General features: G+C 51.0%; 1 protein-coding gene across 4 annotated transcripts in view; it reads left to right on the top strand.

Moving 5' to 3' along the window:
• The window catches only part of FAM131B (family with sequence similarity 131 member B), a 193575-nt gene that overhangs the window by 162623 nt on the left and 6563 nt on the right, over positions 1-24389 (top strand). The window contains exons 3-6 of one of the 4 annotated variants that reach the window (XM_073553054.1): positions 9714-9767; positions 9975-10007; positions 12011-12104; positions 12202-12387. In XM_073553054.1, the coding sequence (XP_073409155.1) occupies positions 9714-9767; positions 9975-10007; positions 12011-12104; positions 12202-12387 (367 nt within the window). The remainder of the gene's footprint in view (positions 1-9713; positions 9768-9974; positions 10008-12010; positions 12105-12201; positions 12388-24389) is intronic. The other 3 variants (XM_073553055.1, XM_073553056.1, XM_073553057.1) reach the window with 3 other exon arrangements.

Consider the following 24389-nt stretch of genomic DNA (forward strand, 5'->3'; position numbering starts at 1 on the left):
TTCTTACTCTTAAAGCAACATCACTCGTGCTTAAAATCTACACCACTATACCAAAAAAGCTGCAGGAGTAAGGCTATGTGCACACGCTGCGGATTCCGCTGCGTTTTTTTCCGCGCAGAAACGCAGGTAAAACCGCAGGTAAAGTGACCTGCGGTTTTGCTGCGTTTTGGTCTGCGGTTTTGCCCTGCGGTTTCACACCTCTACTATGTTAAAGGTGTGAAACCGCAGCAGAATCCGCAGAAATAATTGACATGCTGCGGAAAAAAAAAGGCAGCAAAACCGCGCGGAAAAAAACGCAGCGTGAGCACTGCGGTTTTTGAAAACCCATAGGCTAACATGGTAAAGTGCTATGTCTGCGGAACTGCTGCGGTTCCGCAGGGCAAAAACCGCAGCGGAACCGCAGCAAAAACCGCAGCGTGTGCACATAGCCTAAAGGTCCACCCATCCTCAAGTCATGTCCTCCTCCGCCTATGGCTCCAGTGGTTTCTTTATTTATGTATAGCGCTGTGTATATTTTTGTACCTTATAAATAAATCTATTCATTTCTATACATTTTACTGTCACTTGTAGAAAAACATTTGCGTTGTATTATGGAATGTGAAGCCGTAGAAGGCAGGAATCAGTAATCATCATGGGACTCAAAACCTACAGTCTCATATACTCATTTGCAGTGCAGGTGAATGCAACATATTGTTTTCTTCTATCAGCCATTTCAAGGAGACACTGACTGTTCTCCCCCATAATTTCTACGTTATCTCACCAGTTCAAAGAGTTTCCTTATAGGGCATTGTAACAGAGAAGCTAGCCCCTTTAATTGCCAGCTCCCCTCTTGGGCCATCATTGCTCCCTTCTTTGCTATGGTTTCAGCATGATACAATAAATTCCAGATAAGCTTGGAAATGTGTTTTCTACAGCTGCGACTTTGGAACTTTAAGGGCCAACTACCCCCACCTGTGGCACCCTACTTTTGGCAGACACCCACAAAGAGGAGGTAATGACAAGCTTAGAAAGCTGATACTCCATTGAGGCACATGGCCAGGTGACCGGATGGTCCCAACCTGGCTTTGCTGAACGTCTCCATGTGGGTCAGGTGACCGGAGGGCCCCAACATGTTTTCCCCAGACGTCCATGAGGCCAGGTGACCAGAGGATCCCAACATGGTTTCCCCAAATGTCTCCATGGAGCCAGGTGACCGGATGGTATCATCCTGGCTTCTCCAAACGTATCCATGGGGATCAGGTGATGAGAGGGTCCCAACCTGGTTTCCCCAAACATCTCCATGGGGCCAGGTGATTGGAGGGTACCAATCATGGCTTCCCCAAACGCATCTATGGGATCCAGGTGACCGGAGGGTCACAACCTGGATTCTCCTAACGTCTCCATGGAAGCCAGGTGACCGGATGGTACCTACCTGGCTTTTCCGAGCGTATCTAGGTTCTGTGATACTCAATGGAGCAGATATCTATTGTTCCAACCAAAACCGTGATCCCTTAAGCTGGCACCCTGTAGAATCAAATCTGTGTCCCCTTGATGGAACCATGTTGTTCTGGTAGAGAGTTTCTTTATGGAGTCCAGGCTGTTGTTCTGTCAAGTCACTTTTGATACAGAGGCATATCCTATCCTTCAAGTCATCATCCACAGGTCAAGGGGAAGGTGTGATGATATTAACTTGAATTTTTTTCGTATGTAATCATTCCGCCTAGTTTGTCCTCCTCTGTTATGCATGTCATGCATTAAAAGAGGCATAGATGCTCATGAGGAGAACATAATTTTACCTCTATATAAGTCACTAGTGCGACCACACTTAGAATACTGTGTACAGTTCTGGTCTCCGGTGTATAAGAAAGACATAGCTGAACTGGAGCGGGTGCAGAGAAGAGCGACCAAGGTTATTAGGGAACTGGGGTGTCTGCAATACCAAGACAGGTTATTACACTTGGGGTTATTTAGTTTGGAAAAACGAAGGCTTAGGGGTGATCTTATTACAATGTATAAATATATGCGGGGACAATACCAAGACCTTTCTAATGATCTTTTTACTCTTAGACCTGTGACGGGGACAAGGGGGCATCCTCTACGTCTGGAGGAAAGAAGGTTTAAGCATACTCACAGAAGCGGATTCTTTACTGTAAGAGCAGTGAGACTATGGAACTCTCTGCCATATGATGTTGTAATGAGTGATACTAAAATTTAAGAAGGGGCTGGATGCCTTTCTTGAAAAGTACAGTTAGGTCCATATATATTTGGACAGAGACAACATTTTTCTAATTTTGGTTCTAGACATTACCACAATGAATTTTAAACAAAACAATTCAGATGCAGTTGAAGTTCAGACTTTCAGCTTTCATTTGAGGGTATCCACATTAAAATTGGATGAAGGGTTTAGGAGTTTCAGCTCCTTAACATGTGCCACCCTGTTTTTAAAGGGACCAAAAGTAATTGGACAATTGACTCCAAGACTCTTTCATGGACAGGTGTGGGCAATCCCTTCGATATGTCATTCTTAATTAAGCATAAACAAGGCTTGGAGTTGATTTGAGGTGTGGTGCTTGCATTTGGAAGGCTTTGCTGTGAAGGAAACAAGCGGTCAAAGGAGCTCTCCATGCAGGTGAAACAAGCCATCCTTAAGCTGCAAAAACAGAAAAACCCGTCCGAGAAATTGCTACAACATTAGGAGTGGCAAAATCTACAGTTTGGTACATCCTGAGAAAGAAAGAAAGAAAGCACTGGTGAACTCATCAATGCAAAAAGACCTGGGCGCCCATGGAAGACAACAGTGGCGGATGATCGCAGAATAGTCTCCATGGTGAAGATAAACCCCTTCACAACAGCCGACCAAGTGACCAACACTCTCCAGGAGGCAGGCGTATCAATATCCAAATCTACCATAAAGAGAAGACTGCATGAAAGTGAATACAGAGGGGTCACTGCACGGTGCAAGACACTCATAAGCATCAAGAATCAAAAGGCTAGACTGGACTTTGCTAAAAAACATCTAAAAAAGCCAGCACAGTTCTGGAAGAACATTCTTTGGACAGATGAGACCAAGATCAACCTCTACCAGAATGATGGAAAGAGAAAAGTATGGTGAAGGCGTGGTACAGCTCATGATCCAAAGCATCCCACATCATCTGTAAAACACGGCGGAGGCAGTGTGATGGCTTGGGCATGCATGGCTGCCAGTGGCACTGGGTCACTAGTGTTTATTGATGATGTGACACAGGACAGAAGCAGCCGAATGAATTCTGAGGTATTCAGAGCCATACTGTGTGCTCAGATCCAGCCAAATGCAGCCAAACTGATTGGTCGTCGTTTCATACTACAGATGGACAATGACCCAAAACATGAAGCCAAAGCAACCCAGGAGTTTATTAAAGCAAAGAAGTGGAATATTCTTGAATGGCCAAGTCAGTCACCTGATCTCAGCCCAATTGAGCATGCATTTCACTTGTTAAAGACTAAACTTCAGACAGAAAGGCCACAAACAAACAGCAACTGAAAACCACCGCAGTGAAGGCCTGGCAGAGCATCAAAAAGGAGGAGACACAGCGTCTGGTGATGTCCATGAGTTCAAGACTTCAGGCAGTCATTGCCAACAAAGGGCTTTCAACCAAGTACTAGAAATGAACATTTTATTTACAATTATTTAATCTGTCCAATTACTTTTGGTCCCTTTAAAAACAGGGTGGCACATGTTAAGGAGCTGAAACTCCTAAACCCTTCATCCAATGTTAATGTGGATACCCTCAAATGAAAGCTGAAAGTCTGAACTTCAACCTTAATAACTATGTTACTATGTTTATAAACTAGCTGTCCTGGTACAGTATGTAATCAATATATCAACAAGCATCTATTGTTCAATTACCCTATGTCCCAGTTCTCCAGAGATAACAGACAGTAAGTTACAACAAACATCAACTACATTGTCAACAGTCAGACAGTCCATGTTTCTTGACCAACCGAAGAAAGAAACCCATAAGTTCAATAATCAACATAAAGATAATAGCCGGTGTCTCCAGGCCTACTTAAAATAGACATCTGGATAATTAATATTAAATGCTGTGTCGTCACAATGTCATTAAAGTGATTGTCTGATCACAGGCATTAGCATATTGCTATGATATACCCCATGCACCCAATCTGCCGTGACCACAAATAGCAAAGTTCTGCGGCACTGAGAAAACACAGAGCTGCTTCATCTCCTGCTCTTTTATTTGGCCACATTGGTGGCGATTGAATGTAATGCAGTAAGGATGAGCGAATCTGCCGAAAGTCTAAATTTAAATGGAATTAAAGGGTTAATTGTGTGTCGCCAGTAGATCATTGACGGAAGATAAATGGTATCCAGAAATGCGGGTTATTTGTCAGCGTGTTTTGAAGTTTAAAACTTCTTTATCAGGACAAACTACAAAGACATTGTGGGGTTTGTCCTTATTTTTTTTTTTGCGACATTTATGGCAAATTCAAAGTGGATTTTATTATTACTACTATTATTATTGTTATTATTATTCATTTTTATAGCGCCATTTATTCCATGACGCTTTACATGTGAAAAAGGGGCATACATAGACAAGTACAATAAAAATGAGCAATACAAGGCACACACAAGTACAAGAGGAGAGAGGACCCTCACAGTCTACAGGGGATGGGTGAGGATACAGTAGGAGAGGGTAGAGCTGGTCGTGCGGCGGTTCAGTAGACCGAGGATCACTGCAGGTTGTAGGCTTGTCGGAAGAAGTGGGTCTTCAGGTTCCTTTTGAAGGTTTTCGTGGTAGATGAAAGTCTGTTGTGTTGGGGTAGAGAGTTCCAGAGTATGGGGGAAGCACGGGAGAAGTCTTGTATGTGGTTGTGGGAAGAAGAGAAGGAGATCTTGAGAGGATCGAAGGTTGCGTGCGGGTAGGTACCGGGAGACCATGTCACAGATGTATGGAGGAGACAGGTTGTGGATGGCTTTCTATGTCATAGTTAGGGTTTTTAACTGGAGTCTCTGAACAATAGGAAGCCAGTGAAGGGCCTGGCATAGGGGGGAGGCTGGGGAATAATGGGGAGACAGGTAGATTAGTCGGGCAGCAGAATTTAGGATACATTGGAGTGGGTTGTCCTTATTTTTTTGTGAAATTTAAGGCAAATTCAAAGTGGATTTGCTCATGTCTTCCACCCAGGAATCTGCTGGAGCAGACAGGAGATAAAGTATCTGCTCAGCTACCTCTTGGCTGCCCACCTCATCAGCGTATCCTAGTAATATGCTGCCACTGTCATCTTTGCTGAGACATCACCTTTAATGAAACATCCCTGATTTGTGTCTGCTATTTATTTGGGGTTATCACTCGCTGTTATCAGGCAGATTTGGTATGCCGACTTTGATCATTAAGGCGCTATCTTCAGCTCCCTCATTCTTTCCGCTATATGATGTTGTGGCTTTATAGATGGATCACAGCGTACCAGTTGCCGAGCACTGAGCCATCCATTGTTAACAGCGAGAAGGCGCCTTGGAAGGAGGAAACAATACATTGATAAATATGGTGCACATTATAGGGCGTATTTTCTACCATGTTTCTGCTGCAACAAGATTGATACATGAGATAATGTGAATATGTTGCCTTTGGACTTGCACCTATGCCCCCAGGTCCAAAAGCCTTGGTGTCTTGTGTTGTAAGTACTAATAGACCTGTCACCAAAGCAGACATCTCAGTACAAGTCAATGGGAAATACAAAGGGCACTTTAGGTGCCACCAGGTTTTTGGCACCTAATCTGTAGAAACAGAGACCCTGATTCCAGTGATGTGTCATTTAGTGGGCTGCTTTCTGCAATTTTGATAAAAACATTGTTTTATCATCAGGAGATCATTGCTAGAGGACTAGTAGACCTGCTGTCGTGTAGTTCTGCACTGTCACTCCACACCCACCACTGACTGCCAGTTTTCTGCCTATGCACAGTGTACACAAAAAGCTGTTAATCAGTGGTGTGAGCGGGGTTATACACAGTTCAGCATTCAAAGAACTGCTAGATCTGCAGCACAGAAAACAAAGATTTTATCAAAACTGTAGCAAGCAGCTCAGTAAATGACACATCACTGGAATCAGGGTCTCTGCCCCTACATCATGCTGCTCTCAAATGGGGAAGCAGAAACCTGGTGACAGATTCCCTTTATTAATGCTGCTTCTGAAGGCCAAAATAGGGGGCAAAAGAAAGTGTATCCTAAAGGCACGTAGTTAACTTCTTTTTCAGTTGATTAGGTAAGTGGTATCAACCATCCAGTTCTAAAAGTAACAAGGAACCTAATATGTGATCCCTCTCAGCCAATCAGCCCAGGGGGGATCCCAGTTTTGCTGAGAGAGAAGACTTGTCCTCATAGATCCACAAAGGGGCTATTAAGAAAATCCACTTGAATTGTTGCCCCCATGACAGATCGTCTCTTCTACTAATTATCAACAACAAATAATCTATTCTGTTACAATTACAACTTTAAAGGAAATCTATGTTATGCCTGGTGCAGGGCCTGAGGACCGACACAATCCTCTGCCTGTGAGTGCTAATTGCCCACAGTGATCCTGCATATGTATGAGGTGTGGGCTAAAGAAGCACCCTGACCCTCAGGCTTCATGACTGTACATGACAATCTGGGCTCACAGGCTCTGTCTATGAGCGGGCAGGAAAGCAGGACTCCTAGCCTTTATGAATGGGCAGGGAGGAAGACTAGGCTTCATGAGCAGGCAGGGAGGCAGGACTCCTAAGCTTTATGAGCAGGCAGGGAGGCAGGACTCCTAGACTATATCAGTGGGCAGAGAAACAGGACTCCTAGGCTTCATGAGCAGGCAGGGAGGCAGGACTCCTAAGCTTTATGAGTTGGTGGGGAGGAAGGACTCCTAGGCTTTACGAGCAGGCGGGTAGGCAGGACTGTGGGGAAGGTGACTTGACAGACGGACTTGACTGAAGGGAGAAGGGACGGTTTGTGCACTGTAGATGAATGTTTGCAATGACAGAAGGGAAACATCTGGGGAAGATGGAAAAGGAGTGCAGTACCTAGATTTGACCACAAGATGGCAGGGGGAGCGTAGTTCAGGACTTGACAGCAGCCTAGGGCTTTAGAAACCGCTTAGTCATGGGGGCGGGGAGACAGGAACCCTGGAGGGAAATTCCAGAGGAAGGGGATAAATAGGACAGGACAGGGTTCCAGGCTAGGCTAGTCCCGGGAGAAGCTCAGGAGGAGAAGACTCAGTACGGAGGACTGACAACGGTGGAGAGCTCGACCAGGGGACTGATAGGAAGAGACAGTCAGGGGGGTGGCCCTGACACAAAGAACCGCAGGACAGGAGAGGCCCTGGGGGTACCGATTGGACGACGACCTCGGACTGGTGAAGCGCTGGCGGTAGATAGGCCTAGGGCAGCCCCAGCGAAAGATCCGCGCGGAACGTCACTACGACAGAAGGAAGGTGCAGGTACCCGGGCCAGAATACGGAGAGCTGTGAAGGTGCTGCGGTGTATGGCTACGGTTGTCAGGAGGACGGCCAATAAACTCGGACCTGTTGTACCCGAAAATCTGCCTCCGTCTCGTCTCTGTGTCGTCTGTGCGCGGTAAGCAGTGGACCACCCCCCAATCCGGGCCATTACCACAGGACTCCTAGGATTTATGAGTGGGCAGAGAGGCAGGACCCAGCCTTTCTGTATGAGTGTCTGTAGACAGCAGGGTTTACAGGGTTTCTTTATGAGTGGGTGAAGAAAGATAGACTCACAGTCTTCCTCTATGAGTGGGTAGGATAGGCAGGATGATTCCTGACGCAGAGCTTTAGATATGTAAATTCTGAATCATATCGCAGCTACACATTCCTGATAAAGCCCTCAGATATCAGACCAGAAATATTCACTTACAACTTCACATTGTGATATTTTGCATTTCAAATTTTTATAAACTTTAATAAATACTCACCCAACATTTCATGTAGATTTAAACTTTTGGTCAACATATTTTGTATTATTACATTTTATAAGGATGTGATTGTTTTTCTGTACAAGTGAATGTAATGTGCCCGGTGTATCAGTCTGTGCATGTGGGTATAATGTATAGATTTATACTTGTGTGTTACGTTCTGTTCATCTTCTCTGTGTAAATGTATAGAAGTCTATGTCTATCTGTGTTCTCTCTATAGTTTTCCTATGTCTGTCTCTCTGTCTTTATCTTACCCCCCCTTCCTATTACCCTCCTTTTAAAGCCCTTAAAAGTTTTGTGCAAAGTTTGGTAGTTATCCCCTATTTATAAAAGCCTCATAACATCCTGATCTCTGAAGGTCCAACCACTCGGACCCCCACTGATTACAAGCAATCTGAGCTTGGACATGCGCACCACTGCTCTATTCATTCTCTATGGGGCTGCCAGATATTGCTGAGAAGTGGTCTTCATCAGAGCCTCGTTCTTGGGATCCCATCAGTTGGACCCTTAACAATTAGAAATCTATCCCACAACTAAAGGACACAGGATAACTTCCAATCTTGGCACAGACCATTTGATGTCTTTCTCTGTCTCCTCTTTTGTCTCTTACTTCCACTCTTTGTAACAAAGCAAAACAACAGATTTTAAATATGGTAATCTTCTACATACAGTGCCTTAAAAAAGTATTCACATCCCGCGAACTTTTCCACATGTTTTTCATGTTACAAACTTAACTGTATTTTATTGAGATGTTATGTGATTCCAACACAAAGTAGCAAGTATTTGTGAAATATAAAGAAACATAAATACATGGTTTTCTAAAGATTCTAAACAATATAAATCTGACAATTGTGAGGTGCATTTGGATTTACCCCCGAGTCAATAATTTGAAGGACCACCTTTCGCTGAAGTTACGGGTGCAGTCTTTTGGGACCGGAGCGTGCGGCTTCATGTATTTCTATGCAACTGAATGCTCCGGTCCCGAGAGCGGACGGCAGTGACGGGTATTGAGGCGAGAGACTTGCGAGAGTGTCTCGCATTGCAGTTGCAAGTGTGACCCCGGCCTTATAGTTGTCCTAATAGATTGAGCTGTGGATCTCTACAACTCCTCCAGAGTGACCATAGGCCTCAAGTCAAAGAGGAAGACTAGCAACCTAATGGCTTGATGCAGTCAAAATAATGTTGGAGAAGACTGGTGGACCTATCTAGGCTTGCACAAGATTAATCTTCCTACAAATCGTTCATCCATCAAGTCGCCAACACTCAAGATCAAGCCGAAGGCTGTTAAATAAAGAAACCCTGCTTTACTCTGCTCTGCCCTGTCTGGTGGGCTCCTTGGTTTTCATGGTGCTGTTTGATCCCTAATGTTCTCACACAAACCTCTGAGGCCTTCACAGGACAGCTGTAGTTATACTGAGAAGAAATCACACACAGGTGGATGCCATTGTCTAATTACGTGACCTCTGGGGGGGGGCTGAATACAAATGCACATCCCAATTTTCAAATTTATATTTTTTTAAATAATTAGAAAGCCCTGTATTATTTCCTTTACACTTCATAAATACTTTGCTACTTTGTGTTTGTTTCCCATAAAATCTGTGGGGAAAAAAAAAACCCATTCAAGTTTATGGATGTAACATGAAAAAATGTGGAAAAGTTAACGAAGTATGAATTTTTCAAGGCACTGTATATACCCAAATTTCTTTCTCTCCCCAACTTTTTCTTTCTTTATCTCTATCTTTCGATCTCTTATATTTATCTCTCTCATATCTATCTAAATTCCAGACGAGAGGCAGCACTCCAGTTCTTGTGCAAAAAAAACGGACTTTATTTGCTCATGTAAGCAGCAACTTTTCAGCCCGGAATAGTTGGGCTTTTTATCTATTATCTATCTATCTACTTCATATCTATCTCTCCTTTCTCTCACCCCGCTCTCTCACTCTTCCTCTTTCTTCCTCTCTTGTCCATCGTCTTCTGTGTTTCTCTCTCATTTGCTTTGTCTGGTTCTGTGTTGCCTCTCATGTGACTGTTCTCCCTCTCTCTCAGACACGAACAGACTTTTCCTGGGACGGAATTAATGTGAGTCCAGCATTAACGCTGACCATCTCTTCTCTCTGTAGCTCTGCACTCACTGTCTCACGTTGCTTTACTTTCCACAAGCATCTTTACGTTAAAAGGAACGTGTCATTGGATTCATGCTGCACAAACCGTGGGTAGCATGAATCAGATACTGGCTGCACGATTGCAAAAAAATACACTTTAAAGATCCCTTGGCGTCCAGCGTCGCCCCCTATTGGCTTTTTCCTGTGCCGCTCCAGGTGGTTGACAGGTCACCACTCACTATGGGAAAGACCTGTCAATCACTCTAGCAGCGCTGGGAAGAGGCAGCCAGGATTGGTGCCAGACTGTTAGGATCTCCGGCTGGATCTCTTTACCGCCGAGCATTTCAGAGAGCTACTGTATATATACCCGGTGGCAATCATGCACTCAGGATCTGATTCAGGCTACCCATGATTTGGGCTGCATGACTCCAATGACTCTTTTAACACTCCAATTTCCAAAGTATGTAAGCAGGTTTTTCAGGTAGCCATATTAACAGAAACATTTTTTACACACTTTTCTGTGATAATCCAGAACGTCTGACTATCCCACCTAACAGGCCTCTTTAGGAATTTTACTATATTGATGCCACTGCTGGGACAGTGTTTCAGGCACAGCTATGTAATACCTGCCCATGAGTTGTGTCTGGCATTGCATTTCCCGACCAGTGGCGTGAATAGTGGCTGCCCTACAGCCTATGGACAGGTGTGGTTCTGCTTTAGGAAGTCGTGTTTGCCTAATCGGATACACCTCCAATGAAGTCCGTAACTCCACTTTTTCTACATCCATTTTTGGAATGGAAAAGATTTTCCATATCTCTAAAAGCAGCTAAAAAAAGGCTAGAAGCTTTTTGATGGTTTCCCAAGTAGTCACAGAAATAAAAAACATCAGTAACATTTTCTATTTATAATGATGACTTGATAGGTAAGAACACTTCTGAACTTCTTTCACTTCTAATCACTATGTCTACACAAAACTACTTTTTTAACTTAAAGGGGTTCTCGGAGACTTTGATATTGATGTTCTATCCTCAGCATTAAATATTTCATTTGTAGGGGTACAACTTACTGCACCCCATCCAATCAGCTGTCTTGTGCCTGTAATTACGGCTCAGTCCAATCACTTTGGTGAAGCTGCAATACCAGGTGTAGCCACTACAAAGTATTTGGTGCTGCACCTGATATTGCAGCTCAGTCCCATTCCCTTCAATAACACAGATGTGCAGAGAACTGCAGTACCACCAATAACCACTACAAAATCCATGGCGCTGTGATTGATAAACTATAAAATGGACCCAGCGATCACTGGAGCATCAAAGCCACTTCAATCAGAGGATTATCATGTGCCAGAAGGTGGATACCTAAAGATTGTCCAGTTTTTCTCCCACTTCTGTGGACTGTTCTTTTGCCTTAATGAGGACCATCAATATCTAAGTCACAAAAAAACCCTTTAAGCTGGACATGTGCAGTGTTTCTTAAGATTCAATGCAGATTTAATATAGCATAAATGTCTGATTTGCTGGCATTTACAGTAATCACCAGAATGGGGGTACCCAGTACCCCGTTTAGGTAAATAGTGGACCTTGCTGTCCACTGATCTCTATGGGAGATATTGAAGAAGCCAAATTAGAAACCCACCCAACTGGGATACCAAAAACGTCTCCAAAGGTAAAACCTTGTTGGTGAATTTTAGGAGAGTCCGCACCATGTCCGGCCACCATTAGCGCACCCCCCACACCCTCCCCCACTGGCTCACACTCTCTTTTTGCACATTTTATCACTTTCTCTCATTCACTGTCACCGCGAGATTACATCGTCACTCAACGATCTCTGTATCCACCTCTCTTGGCTCTGAGCAGAACCTGTCTCATGTCTGTCCGTCTCTCGGTCTCTCGATCCTGTCCTGTCTCTCTATCTTTATATTCTTGTCCATCTCGTTCCCTGAGCGATTATTTCCTCTCTCTCTTATGATCTGTCTGTTAGTTATCAATGGAAGACACAACCTCGATCCTTCCTCGGTTGAAGAGACATTCCAATGCGTATGGAATTGGTGCTCTCGCCAAATCCTCGGTCAAAGGTACTGGACATTGTGTGATGACCTCCACCCGGACCTGGGCCGACCGTCTCTCTTCACCCTGGAGTCACAATAATAACCCTCTTCTCTTTCATCGCAGGTATCTCTCGAACGATGAAGGATCATGTTACCAAGCCTACGGCAATTGGTTCAGGACGTGTCGCTCATATGATAGAATGGCAAAGTTGGGGTCAGCCACCGCCTCCGACCACCAAATGCACTCAGTTGGACAGCGACGCTTACTCTGACTTGAGTGATGGAGAGAAGGAGGCGAGGTTCCTGGCCGGTGCGTATGGTATCGATTATGGTCTTGTAATGTCAAAATTAAAAATCTAACAGGGATAAAAAAATGTAAGCTTTCTTCTAGAAACAGCGCCAATCCTGTCTCCTGGTTGTTTCTGGTACTGCTTGTCGTGGTTAACTGACCACGATACCGGAGGTAGTCACCATAGGGCGCTGTGGCGCTGGGGGGAGCAGCAACCGGAGAATGGGGACCTGCCAGAAAGCGGGGACAGTGCTGCAGGACAAATAGTTCCCCTCCGGCGCGGCGGCACCTGGAGGGAGGACGGACGCGCCGGCAAAGACGACACAGATGGATGGGAGCCGAACCACAACGTGCAGATAAGGGGTGAGACGAGAACGTAGTCAAAACTAGCCAACGGGTCAAAACCAGACGGGAGCGCAGTAGCCAGAGGGGGGTAACGGAGGGATGGTCAGGGACGAGTCAAGGGGTCAGAAAACCGGGAGAATCTAAAAAGTACCAAAACAGAGGACGGAAACACAGGTCAGGGAACAATCCGGGTCATACACACAACAGGAGTCATGGATACAGAGGCACAACGATACCAGTGGAGTAACTTGGGTCAGCTGCTCAAGCCAAAGGACCAGAACTATCACCGACAGCGGACCTCAGTCGAATAGCAACTAAATGCCCACCCTAACCCCAGAGAGAGGCATATTAGATTAACCCCTGTCTGAACAAAGAAACAAAAACCCATCCTGGATTATGACACTGCACAATTAAAGGGATGGGAGCAGAGCTGCAATACCATACACAACCTGTGTACAGGTGGAGCACTGTTTCTGGCTGAAGTCAGCTGATTTTTTTTCTTGTTCTACATATCCTCTTGACGACCTGAATTAACTACTGATTGGAGCTCAGTACAGTGTTATGTGATTTTCTGCTGGGATAGTGCCCAGTTCTTGAGATGGTCGGTTCCTTAGTGGCTGCGTACTCTTCCCCAGTGAGAACACATATAGATACAGTGGGGAAAAAAAGCATCTGATACTCTGCCGATTTTACAAGTTTTCCCACCTGTAAAGAATGCAGAGGTCTGTAATTTTTATCGTACGTAGACTTCACCTGTGAGAGACAGAATCTAAAAATAAAAAATACAAAAATCACATTGTATGATTTTCACATAATTAAATTGCATTTTATTGCATGAAATAAGTATTTGATCACCGACCAACCAGCAAGAATTCTACCTCTCACAGACCTGATAGTTTTTCTTTAAGAAGCCTCCTAATCCGCACTCATTACCTGTATTAATTGCTCATGTTTGAACTCTGCCCCTCTCCCCCAGTATATAACATCCGGCCCCTCTCCCCCAGTATATAACATCCGGCCCCTCTCCCCCAGTATATAACATCCGGCCCCTCTCCCCCAGTATATAACATCCGGCCCCTCTCCCCCAGTATATAACATCCGGCCCTTCTCCCCCAGTATATAACATCCGGCCCTTCTCCCCCAGTATATAACATCCGGCCCCTCTCCCCCAGTATATAACATCCGGCCCCTCTCCCCCAGTATATAACATCCAGCCCCTCTCCCCCAGTATATAACATCCAGCCCTTCTCCCCCAGTATATAACATCCGGCCCTTCTCCCCCAGTATATAACATCCGGCCCCTCTCCCCCAGTATATAACATCCGGCCCCTCTCCCCCAGTATATAACATCCAGCCCCTCTCCCCCAGTATATAACATCCAGCCCTTCTCCCCCAGTATATAACATCCGGCCCTTCTCCCCCAGTATATAACATCCGGCCCTTCTCCCCCAGTATATAACATCCGGCCCCTCTCCCCCAGTATATAACATCCGGCCCCTCTCCCCCAGTATATAACATCCAGCCCTTCTCCCCCAGTATATAACATCCGGCCCCTCTCCCCCAGTATATAACATCCGGCCCCTCTCCCCCAGTATATAACATCCGGCCCCTCTCCCCCAGTATATAACATCCGGCCCCTCTCCCCCAGTATATAACATCCGGCCCCTCTCCCCCAGTATATAACATCCGGCCCTTCTCCCCCAGTATATAACATCCGACCCCTCTCCCCCAGTATATAACATCCGGCCCCTCTCCCCCAGTATATAACATCCAACCCCTCTCCCCCAGTATATAACATCCGGCCCCTCTCCCCCAGTATATAACATCCGGCCCCTCTCCCCCAGTATATAACATCCGGCCCCTCTCCCCCAGTATATAACATCCGGCCCCTCTCCCCCAGTGTATAACATCCGGCCCCTCTCCCCCAGTATATAACATCCGGCCCCTCTCCCCCAGTGTATAACATCCGGCCCCTCTCCCCCAGTATATACCGTAACATCCGGCCCCTCTCCCCCAGTATATAACATCCGGCCCCTCTCCCCCAGTATATAACATCCGCCCCCTCTCCCCCAGTATATAACATCCGGCCCCTCTCCCCCAGTATATAACATCCGGCCCCTCTCCCCCAGTATATAACATCCGACCCCTCTCCCCCAGTATATAACATCCGGCCCCTCTCCCCCAGTATATAACATCCGGCCCCTCTCCCCCAGTATATAACTTCCGGCCCCTCTCCCCCAGTATATAACATCTGTCCCCTCTCCCCCAGTATATAACATCCGGCCCCTCTCCCCCAGTATATAACATCTGACCCCTCTCCCTCAGTATATAACATCCGGCCCCTCTCCCCCAGTATGTAACATCCGGCCCCTCTCCCCCAGTATATAACTTCCGGCCCCTCTCCCCCAGTATATAACATCTGGCCCCTCTCCCCCAGTATATAACATCCGGCCCCTCTCCCCCAGTATATAACTTCCGGCCCCTCTCCCCCAGTATATAACATCCAACCCCTCTCCCCCAGTATATAACATCCGGCCCCTCTCCCCCAGTATATAACATCTGGCCCCTCTCCCCCAGTATATAACATCTGGCCCCTCTCCCCCAGTATAGAACATCCGGCCCCTCTCCCCCAGTATATAACATCCGGCCTCTCTCCCCCAGTATATAACATCTGGCCCCTCTCCCCCAGTATATAACATCCGACCCCTCTCCCCCAGTATATAACATCCGGCCCCTCTCCCCCAGTATAGAACATCCGGCCCCTCTCCCCCAGTATATAACATCCGACCCCTCTCCCCCAGTATATAACATCCGACCCCTCTCCCCCAGTATATAACATCCGGCCCCTCTCCCCCAGTATATAACATCCAACCCCTCTCCCCCAGTATATAACATCCGACCCCTCTCCCCCAGTATATAACATCCGGCCCCTCTCCCCCAGTATAGAACATCCGGCCCCTCTCCCCCAGTATATAACATCCGACCCCTCTCCCCCAGTATAGAACATCCGGCCCCTCTCCCCCAGTATAGAACATCTGGCCCCTCTCCCCCAGTATATAACATCCGGCCCCTCTCCCCCAGTATATAACATCCGGCCCCTCTCCCCCAGTATATAACTTCCGGCCCCTCTCCCCCAGTATATAACATCCAACCCCTCTCCCTCAGTATATAACATCTGGCCCCTCTCCCCCAGTATATAACATCCGGCCCCTCTCCCCCAGTATATAACATCCAACCCCTCTCCCTCAGTATATAACATCCGGCCCCTCTCCCCCAGTATAGAACATCCGGCCCCTCTCCCCCAGTATATAACATCCAACCCCTCTCCCTCAGTATATAACATCCGGCCCCTCTCCCCCAGTATATAACATCCGGCCCCTCTCCCCCAGTATATAACATCCGGCCCCTCTCCCCCAGTGTATAACATCCGGCCCCTCTCCCCCAGTATATAACATCCGGCCCCTCTCCCCCAGTATATAACATCCGGCCCCTCTCCCCCAGTGTATAACATCCAGTCTCATTGTCCCTGCTGATTCCAGGAGGAGGGGTGTAATGCTATGTGTTGTTATCAGGGGGCAGCTTTGGACACTCAGCTGCAGTGATGGGAAATCTCCATCTTCAGCACAAGACATTGTGGACAACTGTATCTTCAGCTTTGTGGGAACAGTTTGGGGGAGACCCTTATCTGCCCCCCATGACTGTGCCCAGTGCACAAGCTCCATACAGAGATGGGGGAACATGAGCGGCCGCACAGAGCCCGGACCTCAGCCCCATCCAACACCTGAGCGGCCGCACAGAGCCCGGACCTCAGCCCCATCCAACACCTGAGCGGCCGCACAGAGCCCGGACCTCAGCCCCATCCAACACCTGAGCGGCCGCACAGAGCCCGGACCTCAGCCCCAACCAACACCTGAGCGGCCGCACAGAGCCCGGACCTCAGCCCCACCCAACACCTGAGCGGCCGCACAGAGCCCGGACCTCAGCCCCACCCAACACCTGAGCGGTCGCATCGAGCTCGGACCTCAGCCCCAACCAACACCTGAGCGGCCGCACAGAGGCCGGGCCTCAGCCCCATCCAACACCTGAGCGGCCGCACAGAGCCCGGACCTCAGCCCCATCCAACACCTGAGCGGCCGCACAGAGCCCGGACCTCAGCCCCAACCAACACCTGAGCGGCCGCACAGAGCCCGGGCCTCAGCCCCAACCAACACCTGAGCGGCCGCACAGAGCCCGGACCCCAGCCCCACCCAACACCTGAGCGGTCGCATCGAGCTCGGACCTCAGCCCCAACCAACACCTGAGCGGCCGCACAGAGGCCGGGCCTCAGCCCCATCCAACACCTGAGCGGCCGCACAGAGCCCGGACCTCAGCCCCATCCAACACCTGAGCGGCCGCACAGAGCCCGGACCTCAGCCCCAACCAACACCTGAGCGGCCGCACAGAGCCCGGGCCTCAGCCCCAACCAACACCTGAGCGGCCGCACAGAGCCCGGACCTCAGCCCCATCCAACACCTGAGCGGCCGCACAGAGCCCGGACCTCAGCCCCAACCAACACCTGAGCGACCGCACAGAGCCCGGACCTCAGCCCCAACCAACACCTGAGCGGCCGCACAGAGCCCGGACCTCAGCCCCATCCAACACCTGAGCGGCCGCACAGAGCCCGGACCTCAGCCCCAACCAACACCTGAGCGGCCGCATCGAGCTCGGACCTCAGCCCCAACCAACACCTGAGCGGCCGCACAGAGCCCGGACCTCAGCCCCAACCAACACCTGAGCGGCCGCACAGAGCCCGGGCCTCAGCCCCATCCAACACCTGAGCGGCCGCACAGAGCCCGGGCCTCAGCCCCAACCAACACCTGAGCGGCCGCACAGAGCCCGGACCTCAGCCCCATCCAACACCTGAGCGGCCGCACAGAGCCCGGGCCTCAGCCCCAACCAACACCTGAGCGGCCGCACAGAGCCCGGGCCTCAGCCCCAACCAACACCTGAGCGGCCGCACAGAGCCCTGACCTCAGCCCCATCCAACACCTGAGCGGCCGCACAGAGCCCGGACCTCAGCCCCATCCAACACCTGAGCGGCCGCACAGAGCCCGGACCTCAGCCCCAACCAACACCTGAGCGGCCGCATCGAGCTCGGACCTCAGCCCCAACCAACACCTGAGCGGCCGCACAGAGCCCGGACCTCAGCCCCATCCAACACCTGAGCGGCCGCATCGAGCTCGGACCTCAGCCCCATCCAACACCTGAGCGGCCGCACAGAGCCCGGACCTCAGCCCCAACCAACACCTGAGCGGCCGCACAGAGCCCGGACCTCAGCCCCAACCAACACCTGAGCGGCCGCACAGAGCCCGGGCCTCAGCCCCATCCAACACCTGAGCGGCCGCACAGAGCCCGGGCCTCAGCCCCAACCAACACCTGAGCGGCCGCACAGAGCCCGGGCCTCAGCCCCATCCAACACCTGAGTGGCCGCACAGAGCCCGGGCCTCAGCCCCAACCAACACCTGAGCGGCCGCACAGAGCCCGGACCTCAGCCCCATCCAACACCTGAGCGGCCGCACAGAGCCCGGGCCTCAGCCCCAACCAACACCTGAGCGGCCGCACAGAGCCCGGACCTCAGCCCCAACCAACACCTGAGCGGCCGCACAGAGCCCGGGCCTCAGCCCCATCCAACACCTGAGCGGCCGCACAGAGCCCGGGCCTCAGCCCCAACCAACACCTGAGCGGCCGCACAGAGCCCGGACCTCAGCCCCAACCAACACCTGAGCGGCCGCACAGAGCACGGGCCTCAGCCCCAACCAACACCTGAGCGGCCGCACAGAGCTCGGACCTAAGCCCCAACCAACACCTGAGCGGCCGCACAGAGCCCGGACCTCAGCCCCATCCAACACCTGAGCGGCCGCACAGAGCCCGGACCTCAGCCCCAACCAACACCTGAGCGGCCGCATCGAGCTCGGACCTCAGCCCCAACCAACACCTGAGCGGCCGCACAGAGCCCGGACCTCAGCCCCAACCAACACCTGAGCGGCCGCACAGAGCCCGGGCCTCAGCCCCATCCAACACCTGAGCGGCCGCACAGAGCCCGGGCCTCAGCCCCAACCAACACCTGAGCGGCCGCACAGAGCCCGGACCTCAGCCCCATCCAACACCTGAGCGGCCGCACAGAGCCCGGGCCTCAGCCCCAACCAACACCTGAGCGGCCGCACAGAGCCCGGGCCTCAGCCCCAACCAACACCTGAGCGGCCGCACAGAGCCCTGACCTCAGCCCCATCCAACACCTGAGCGGCCGCACAGAGCCCGGACCTCAGCCCCATCCAACACCTGAGCGGCCGCACAGAGCCCGGACCTCAGCCCCAACCAACACCTGAGCGGCCGCATCGAGCTCGGACCTCAGCCCCAACCAACACCTGAGCGGCCGCACAGAGCCCGGACCTCAGCCCCATCCAACACCTGAGCGGCCGCATCGAGCTCGGACCTCAGCCCCATCCAACACCTGAGCGGCCGCACAGAGCCCGGACCTCAGCCCCAACCAACACCTGAGCGGCCGCACAGAGCCCGGACCTCAGCCCCAACCAACACCTGAGCGGCCGCACAGAGCCCGGGCCTCAGCCCCATCCAACACCTGAGCGGCCGCACAGAGCCCGGGCCTCAGCCCCAACCAACACCTGAGCGGCCGCACAGAGCCCGGGCCTCAGCCCCATCCAACACCTGAGTGGCCGCACAGAGCCCGGGCCTCAGCCCCAACCAACACCTGAGCGGCCGCACAGAGCCCGGACCTCAGCCCCATCCAACACCTGAGCGGCCGCACAGAGCCCGGGCCTCAGCCCCAACCAACACCTGAGCGGCCGCACAGAGCCCGGACCTCAGCCCCAACCAACACCTGAGCGGCCGCACAGAGCCCGGGCCTCAGCCCCATCCAACACCTGAGCGGCCGCACAGAGCCCGGGCCTCAGCCCCAACCAACACCTGAGCGGCCGCACAGAGCCCGGACCTCAGCCCCAACCAACACCTGAGCGGCCGCACAGAGCACGGGCCTCAGCCCCAACCAACACCTGAGCGGCCGCACAGAGCTCGGACCTAAGCCCCAACCAACACCTGAGCGGCCGCACAGAGCCCTGACCTCAGCCCCAACCAACACCTGAGCGGCCGCACAGAGCCCGGACCTCAGCCCCATCCAACACCTGAGCGGCCGCATCGAGCTCGGACCTCAGCCCCATCCAACACCTGAGCGGCCGCACAGAGCCCGGACCTCAGCCCCAACCAACACCTGAGCGGCCGCATCGAGCTCGGACCTCAGCCCCATCCAACACCTGAGCGGCCGCACAGAGCCCGGACCTCAGCCCCAACCAACACCTGAGCGGCCGCACAGAGCCCGGACCTCAGCCCCATCCAACACCTGAGCGGCCGCACAGAGCCCGGACCTCAGCCCCATCCAACACCTGAGCGGCCGCACAGAGCCCGGACCTCAGCCCCATCCAACACCTGAGCGGCCGCACAGAGCCCGGGCCTCAGCCCCAACCAACACCTGAGCGGCCGCACAGAGCCCGGACCTCAGCCCCAACCAACACCTGAGCGGCCGCACAGAGCCCGGACCTCAGCCCCATCCAACACCTGAGCGGCCGCACAGAGCTCGGACCTCAGCCCCAACCAATACCTGAGCGGCCGCACAGAGCCCGGGCCTCAGCCCCAACCAACACCTGAGCGGCCGCATCGAGCTCGGACCTCAGCCCCATCCAACAGCTATAATGGGGATTGTGTCCCGGCCTCCACCCAACATCAGGGTCTGACCCAACAAATGCTCCTCTGGATGAAGGCGCAAAAATTCCCACCTGCAAAATCTTGTAGAAATTCTTTCCAGAAGAGCGGAGCTTTGTATCAGCAGAGGAGACGACTCCATATTACTGTGTATGGACGGAGGACAGAGAGAAGACCCCGACTGACAGGATGAGACCACAGCCTCAGACATTTCTTACACTGCTGAGGTAAAATGCAAGCAGAGATCTGATTGGTTGCTTTTTTAAAATGAAGTTAGAGCTTACATCTGGTTGTTTTGGTGAAATGCACGCTGAGCTCTGATTGGTTGTTATGGACAACACAGACATATCTGGAGTATGAGGCCTGTAAGTGTCATCCTGTACAGACTGTACAAGAGGATCCGGGGTCTGCGTCCCTACCGTTGGCCCACCTCTTGTGCTCCACCCTATAAGACACCGTGTTGTGACCCACCTGTGTGACACTGTGTTGTGGCCCATCCTGTGTGACACTGTGTTGTGGCCCACCCTGTGTGACACCGTGATGTGGCCCATCCTGTGTGACACCGTGTTGTGGCCCATCCTGTGTGACACCGTGTTGTGGCCCAACCTGTGTGACACCGTGATGTGACCCATCCTGTGTGACACCGTGTTGTGGCCCATCCTGTGTGACACTGTGTTGTGGCCCATCCTGTGTGACACCGTGTTGTGGCCCATCCTGTGTGACACCGTGTTGTGGCCCAGCCTATGTGACACTGTGTTGTGGCCCATCCTGTGTGACACTGTGTTGTGGCCCATCCTGTGTGACACCGTGTTGTGGCCCATCCTGTGTGACACCGTGATGTGGCCCATCCTGTGTGACACCGTGTTGTGGCCCATCCTGTGTGACACCGTGATGTGACCCATCCTGTGTGACACCGTGTTGTGGCCCATCCTGTGTGACACTGTGTTGTGGCCCATCCTGTGTGACACTGTGTTGTGGCCCATCCTGTGTGACACCGTGTTGTGGCCCATCCTGTGTGACACTGTGTTGTGGCCCATCCTGTGTGACACTGTGTTGTGGCCCAGCCTATGTGACACTGTGTTGTGGCCCACCCTGTGTGACACCGTGTTGTGGCCCATCCTGTGTGACACCGTGATGTGACCCATCCTGTGTGACACGTGTTGTGGCCCATCCTGTGTGACACTGTGTTGTGGCCCATCCTGTGTGACACCGTGTTGTGGCCCATCCTGTGTGACACCGTGTTGTGGCCCATCCTGTGTGACACCGTGTTGTGGCCCATCCTGTGTGACACCGTGTTGTGGCCCATCCTGTGTGACACAGTGTTGTGGGCCCATCCTGTGTGACACTGTGTTGTGGCCCATCCTGTGTGACACCGTGTTGTGGCCCATCCTGTGTGACACCGTGTTGTGGCCCATCCTGTGTGACACTGTGTTGTGGCCCATCCTGTGTGACACTGTGTTGTGGCCCAGCCTATGTGACACCGTGTTGTGGCCCACCCTGTGACACCGTGTTGTGGCCCATCCTGTGTGACACCGTGTTGTGGCCCATCCTGTGTGACACTGTGTTGTGGCCCAGCCTATGTGACACCGTGTTGTGGCCCATCCTGTGTGACACTGTGTTGTGGGCCATCCTGTGTGACACTGTGTTGTGGGCCCACCCTGTGTGACACCATGTTGTGGGCCCATCCTGTGGTCACCATCTGTCCTGGATTTCCTGGAACTCCTTTGGCTGAAAGGATCGGGGCAGAGGGGACTTATAACCCCCCAGAAATGTTACCAGTCCTCATTACCTGTGTATATAGGTGCAGAGCTTCCCTCCCTGTGTACAGTATATAGGTGCAGAGCTTCTCTCTCTGTGTGTATAGGTGCAGACCTTCCTTCCTTGTATATTTAAGTGAAGAGCTTACCTCCCTGTGTGTATAGGTGCAGAGCTTCTTTCCCTTTGTATTTACTGTAGGTGTACCGTGTACAGCTTCACTCCTTGTGTATATAGGTGCAGACCTTCCTTCCTTGTGTATATATAGGAGTATATAGGCGCAGAGCTTTCCTCCTTGTGTATTTAGATGCAGAAATTCCTTCCCTCTGAATATAGGTGCAGAGCTTCCCTCCCTGTGTATATAGGTGCTGAGCTTCTCTCCCTGTGTATATAGGTGCAGAGCTTCCCTCCCTGTGTATATAGGTGCTGAGCTTCTCTCCCTGTGTATATAGGTGCTGAGCTTCTCTCCCTGTGTATATAGGTGCAGAGATTCTCTCCCTGTGTATATAGGTGCTGAGCTTCTCTCCCTGTGTATATAGGTGCTGAGCTTCTCTCCCTGTGTATATAGGTGCAGAGATTCTCTCCCTGTGTATATAGGTGCTGAGCTTCTCTCCCTGTGTATATAGGTGCTGAGCTTCTCTCCCTGTGTATATACAGTGCAGAGCTTCTCTCTGTGTGTATATAGGTGCAGAGCTTCCCTCCCTGTGTATATAGGTGCAGAGCTTCCCTCCCTGTGTATATACAGTGCAGAGCTTCTCTCTGTGTGTATATAGGTGCAGAGCTTCCCTCCCTGTGTATATAGGTGCAGAGCTTCCCTCCCTGTGTATATAGGTGCTGAGCTTCTCTCTGTGTGTATATAGGTGCAGAGCTTCTCTCCCTGTGTATATAGGTGCTGAGCTTCTCTCTGTGTGTATATAGGTGCAGAGTTTCCCTCCCTGTGTATATAGGTGCAGAGCTTCCCTCCCTGTGTATATACAGTGCAGAGCATCCCTCCCTGTGTATATACAGTGCGGAGCGTCTCTCCCTGCGTATATACAGTGCGGAGCGTCTCTCCCTGCGTATATACAGTGCAGAGCGTCTCTCCTTGATGCAGAACCTATTGCACATTGATGCTGCAGATTTTTTTCCGAACTCAGAGAAATTTAATACCGAGCCATGCAAAGACGAAGAGACTGGTTCCAACTCTCTGCAAAAGCCCACGCTCAGCAGTCCCGTTCTTAGAAAGCGGCAGGACCTCGTAACACCTCGTAACACCTCGTACCAGCCATATGGCCACGACTGCTAGCTGGTAAACTTCAGACGTCTTCAGAGATTGCGAATACAAAGGCCAAACATACCGTACACAGCCCATCAGATTACAGGTGCCCAGACACATTAGATATGTCTGCTGATTTTGGTAGGATCGGCTGACTGAGCAAATGTGCACTGGGGTCCCCTTACTCATCTGCATGGTCAGATTTTGGGCAAGAGGAGGATCGGGTACTTTGGATTTCAATATGTCTGATCCCTAGATATAGAAACTAACTCCTTAGTTTTGGGTGTAATACTGGGACAGGTGAATGTAGAACTCCTCCTCCTCTCTAAGATGCTATTCCCTTCCTTCTTTCATACCCCAGGGATGCCCTCTCTACGGCTCTGGTCACTTTGCTATAGGGGCTCTCAGGCTGAGTCTGCAGAATACTCGCTGGACGGTGGAGCAAGTGAAATACCAAACAAGCCGTGTCAGATCTAGAGAAACCGACAGAATCAATCCAGATAGCTGGGTCGTAGTCCGTGACTGCGGGCAGGATAAATGGGCAGAAGCGTAATCAGGCAGTCTTTTGTCAAACCAGAGTGGGCATCAAGGGTCGATCCAAGAGAATGGTCAAAGGAAAGATCAGGTCAAATTAGTAATCTACTAGTCCAATAAGAGCATTGGCGTAGTAAAGATATAAATACAATGGTGGTTGCACCATAAATTTTAGCTGGGTGGCCAAGATCATTGTGTGTGCCTCCCCCCACAATTCTGCCAGAAGGGATGGGCAGAGCGTAACGATCAGCCGCGTCTGACAGGTAAGAGCGACCGCTGCTGCATCGGTGGTGAGATCTGCCTGTGTAGCAGCTCACTAGCGACCATTTAGCGATGCACCAGCGATCCTGACCGGGTCGTATCGTGGTCGGGATCGCTGGTG

Source organism: Dendrobates tinctorius, unplaced genomic scaffold (assembly GCF_039654945.1).
Source record: "Dendrobates tinctorius isolate UK_male_01 unplaced genomic scaffold, ASM3965494v1 ptg000196l, whole genome shotgun sequence".
Taxonomy (NCBI): domain Eukaryota; kingdom Metazoa; phylum Chordata; class Amphibia; order Anura; family Dendrobatidae; genus Dendrobates; species Dendrobates tinctorius.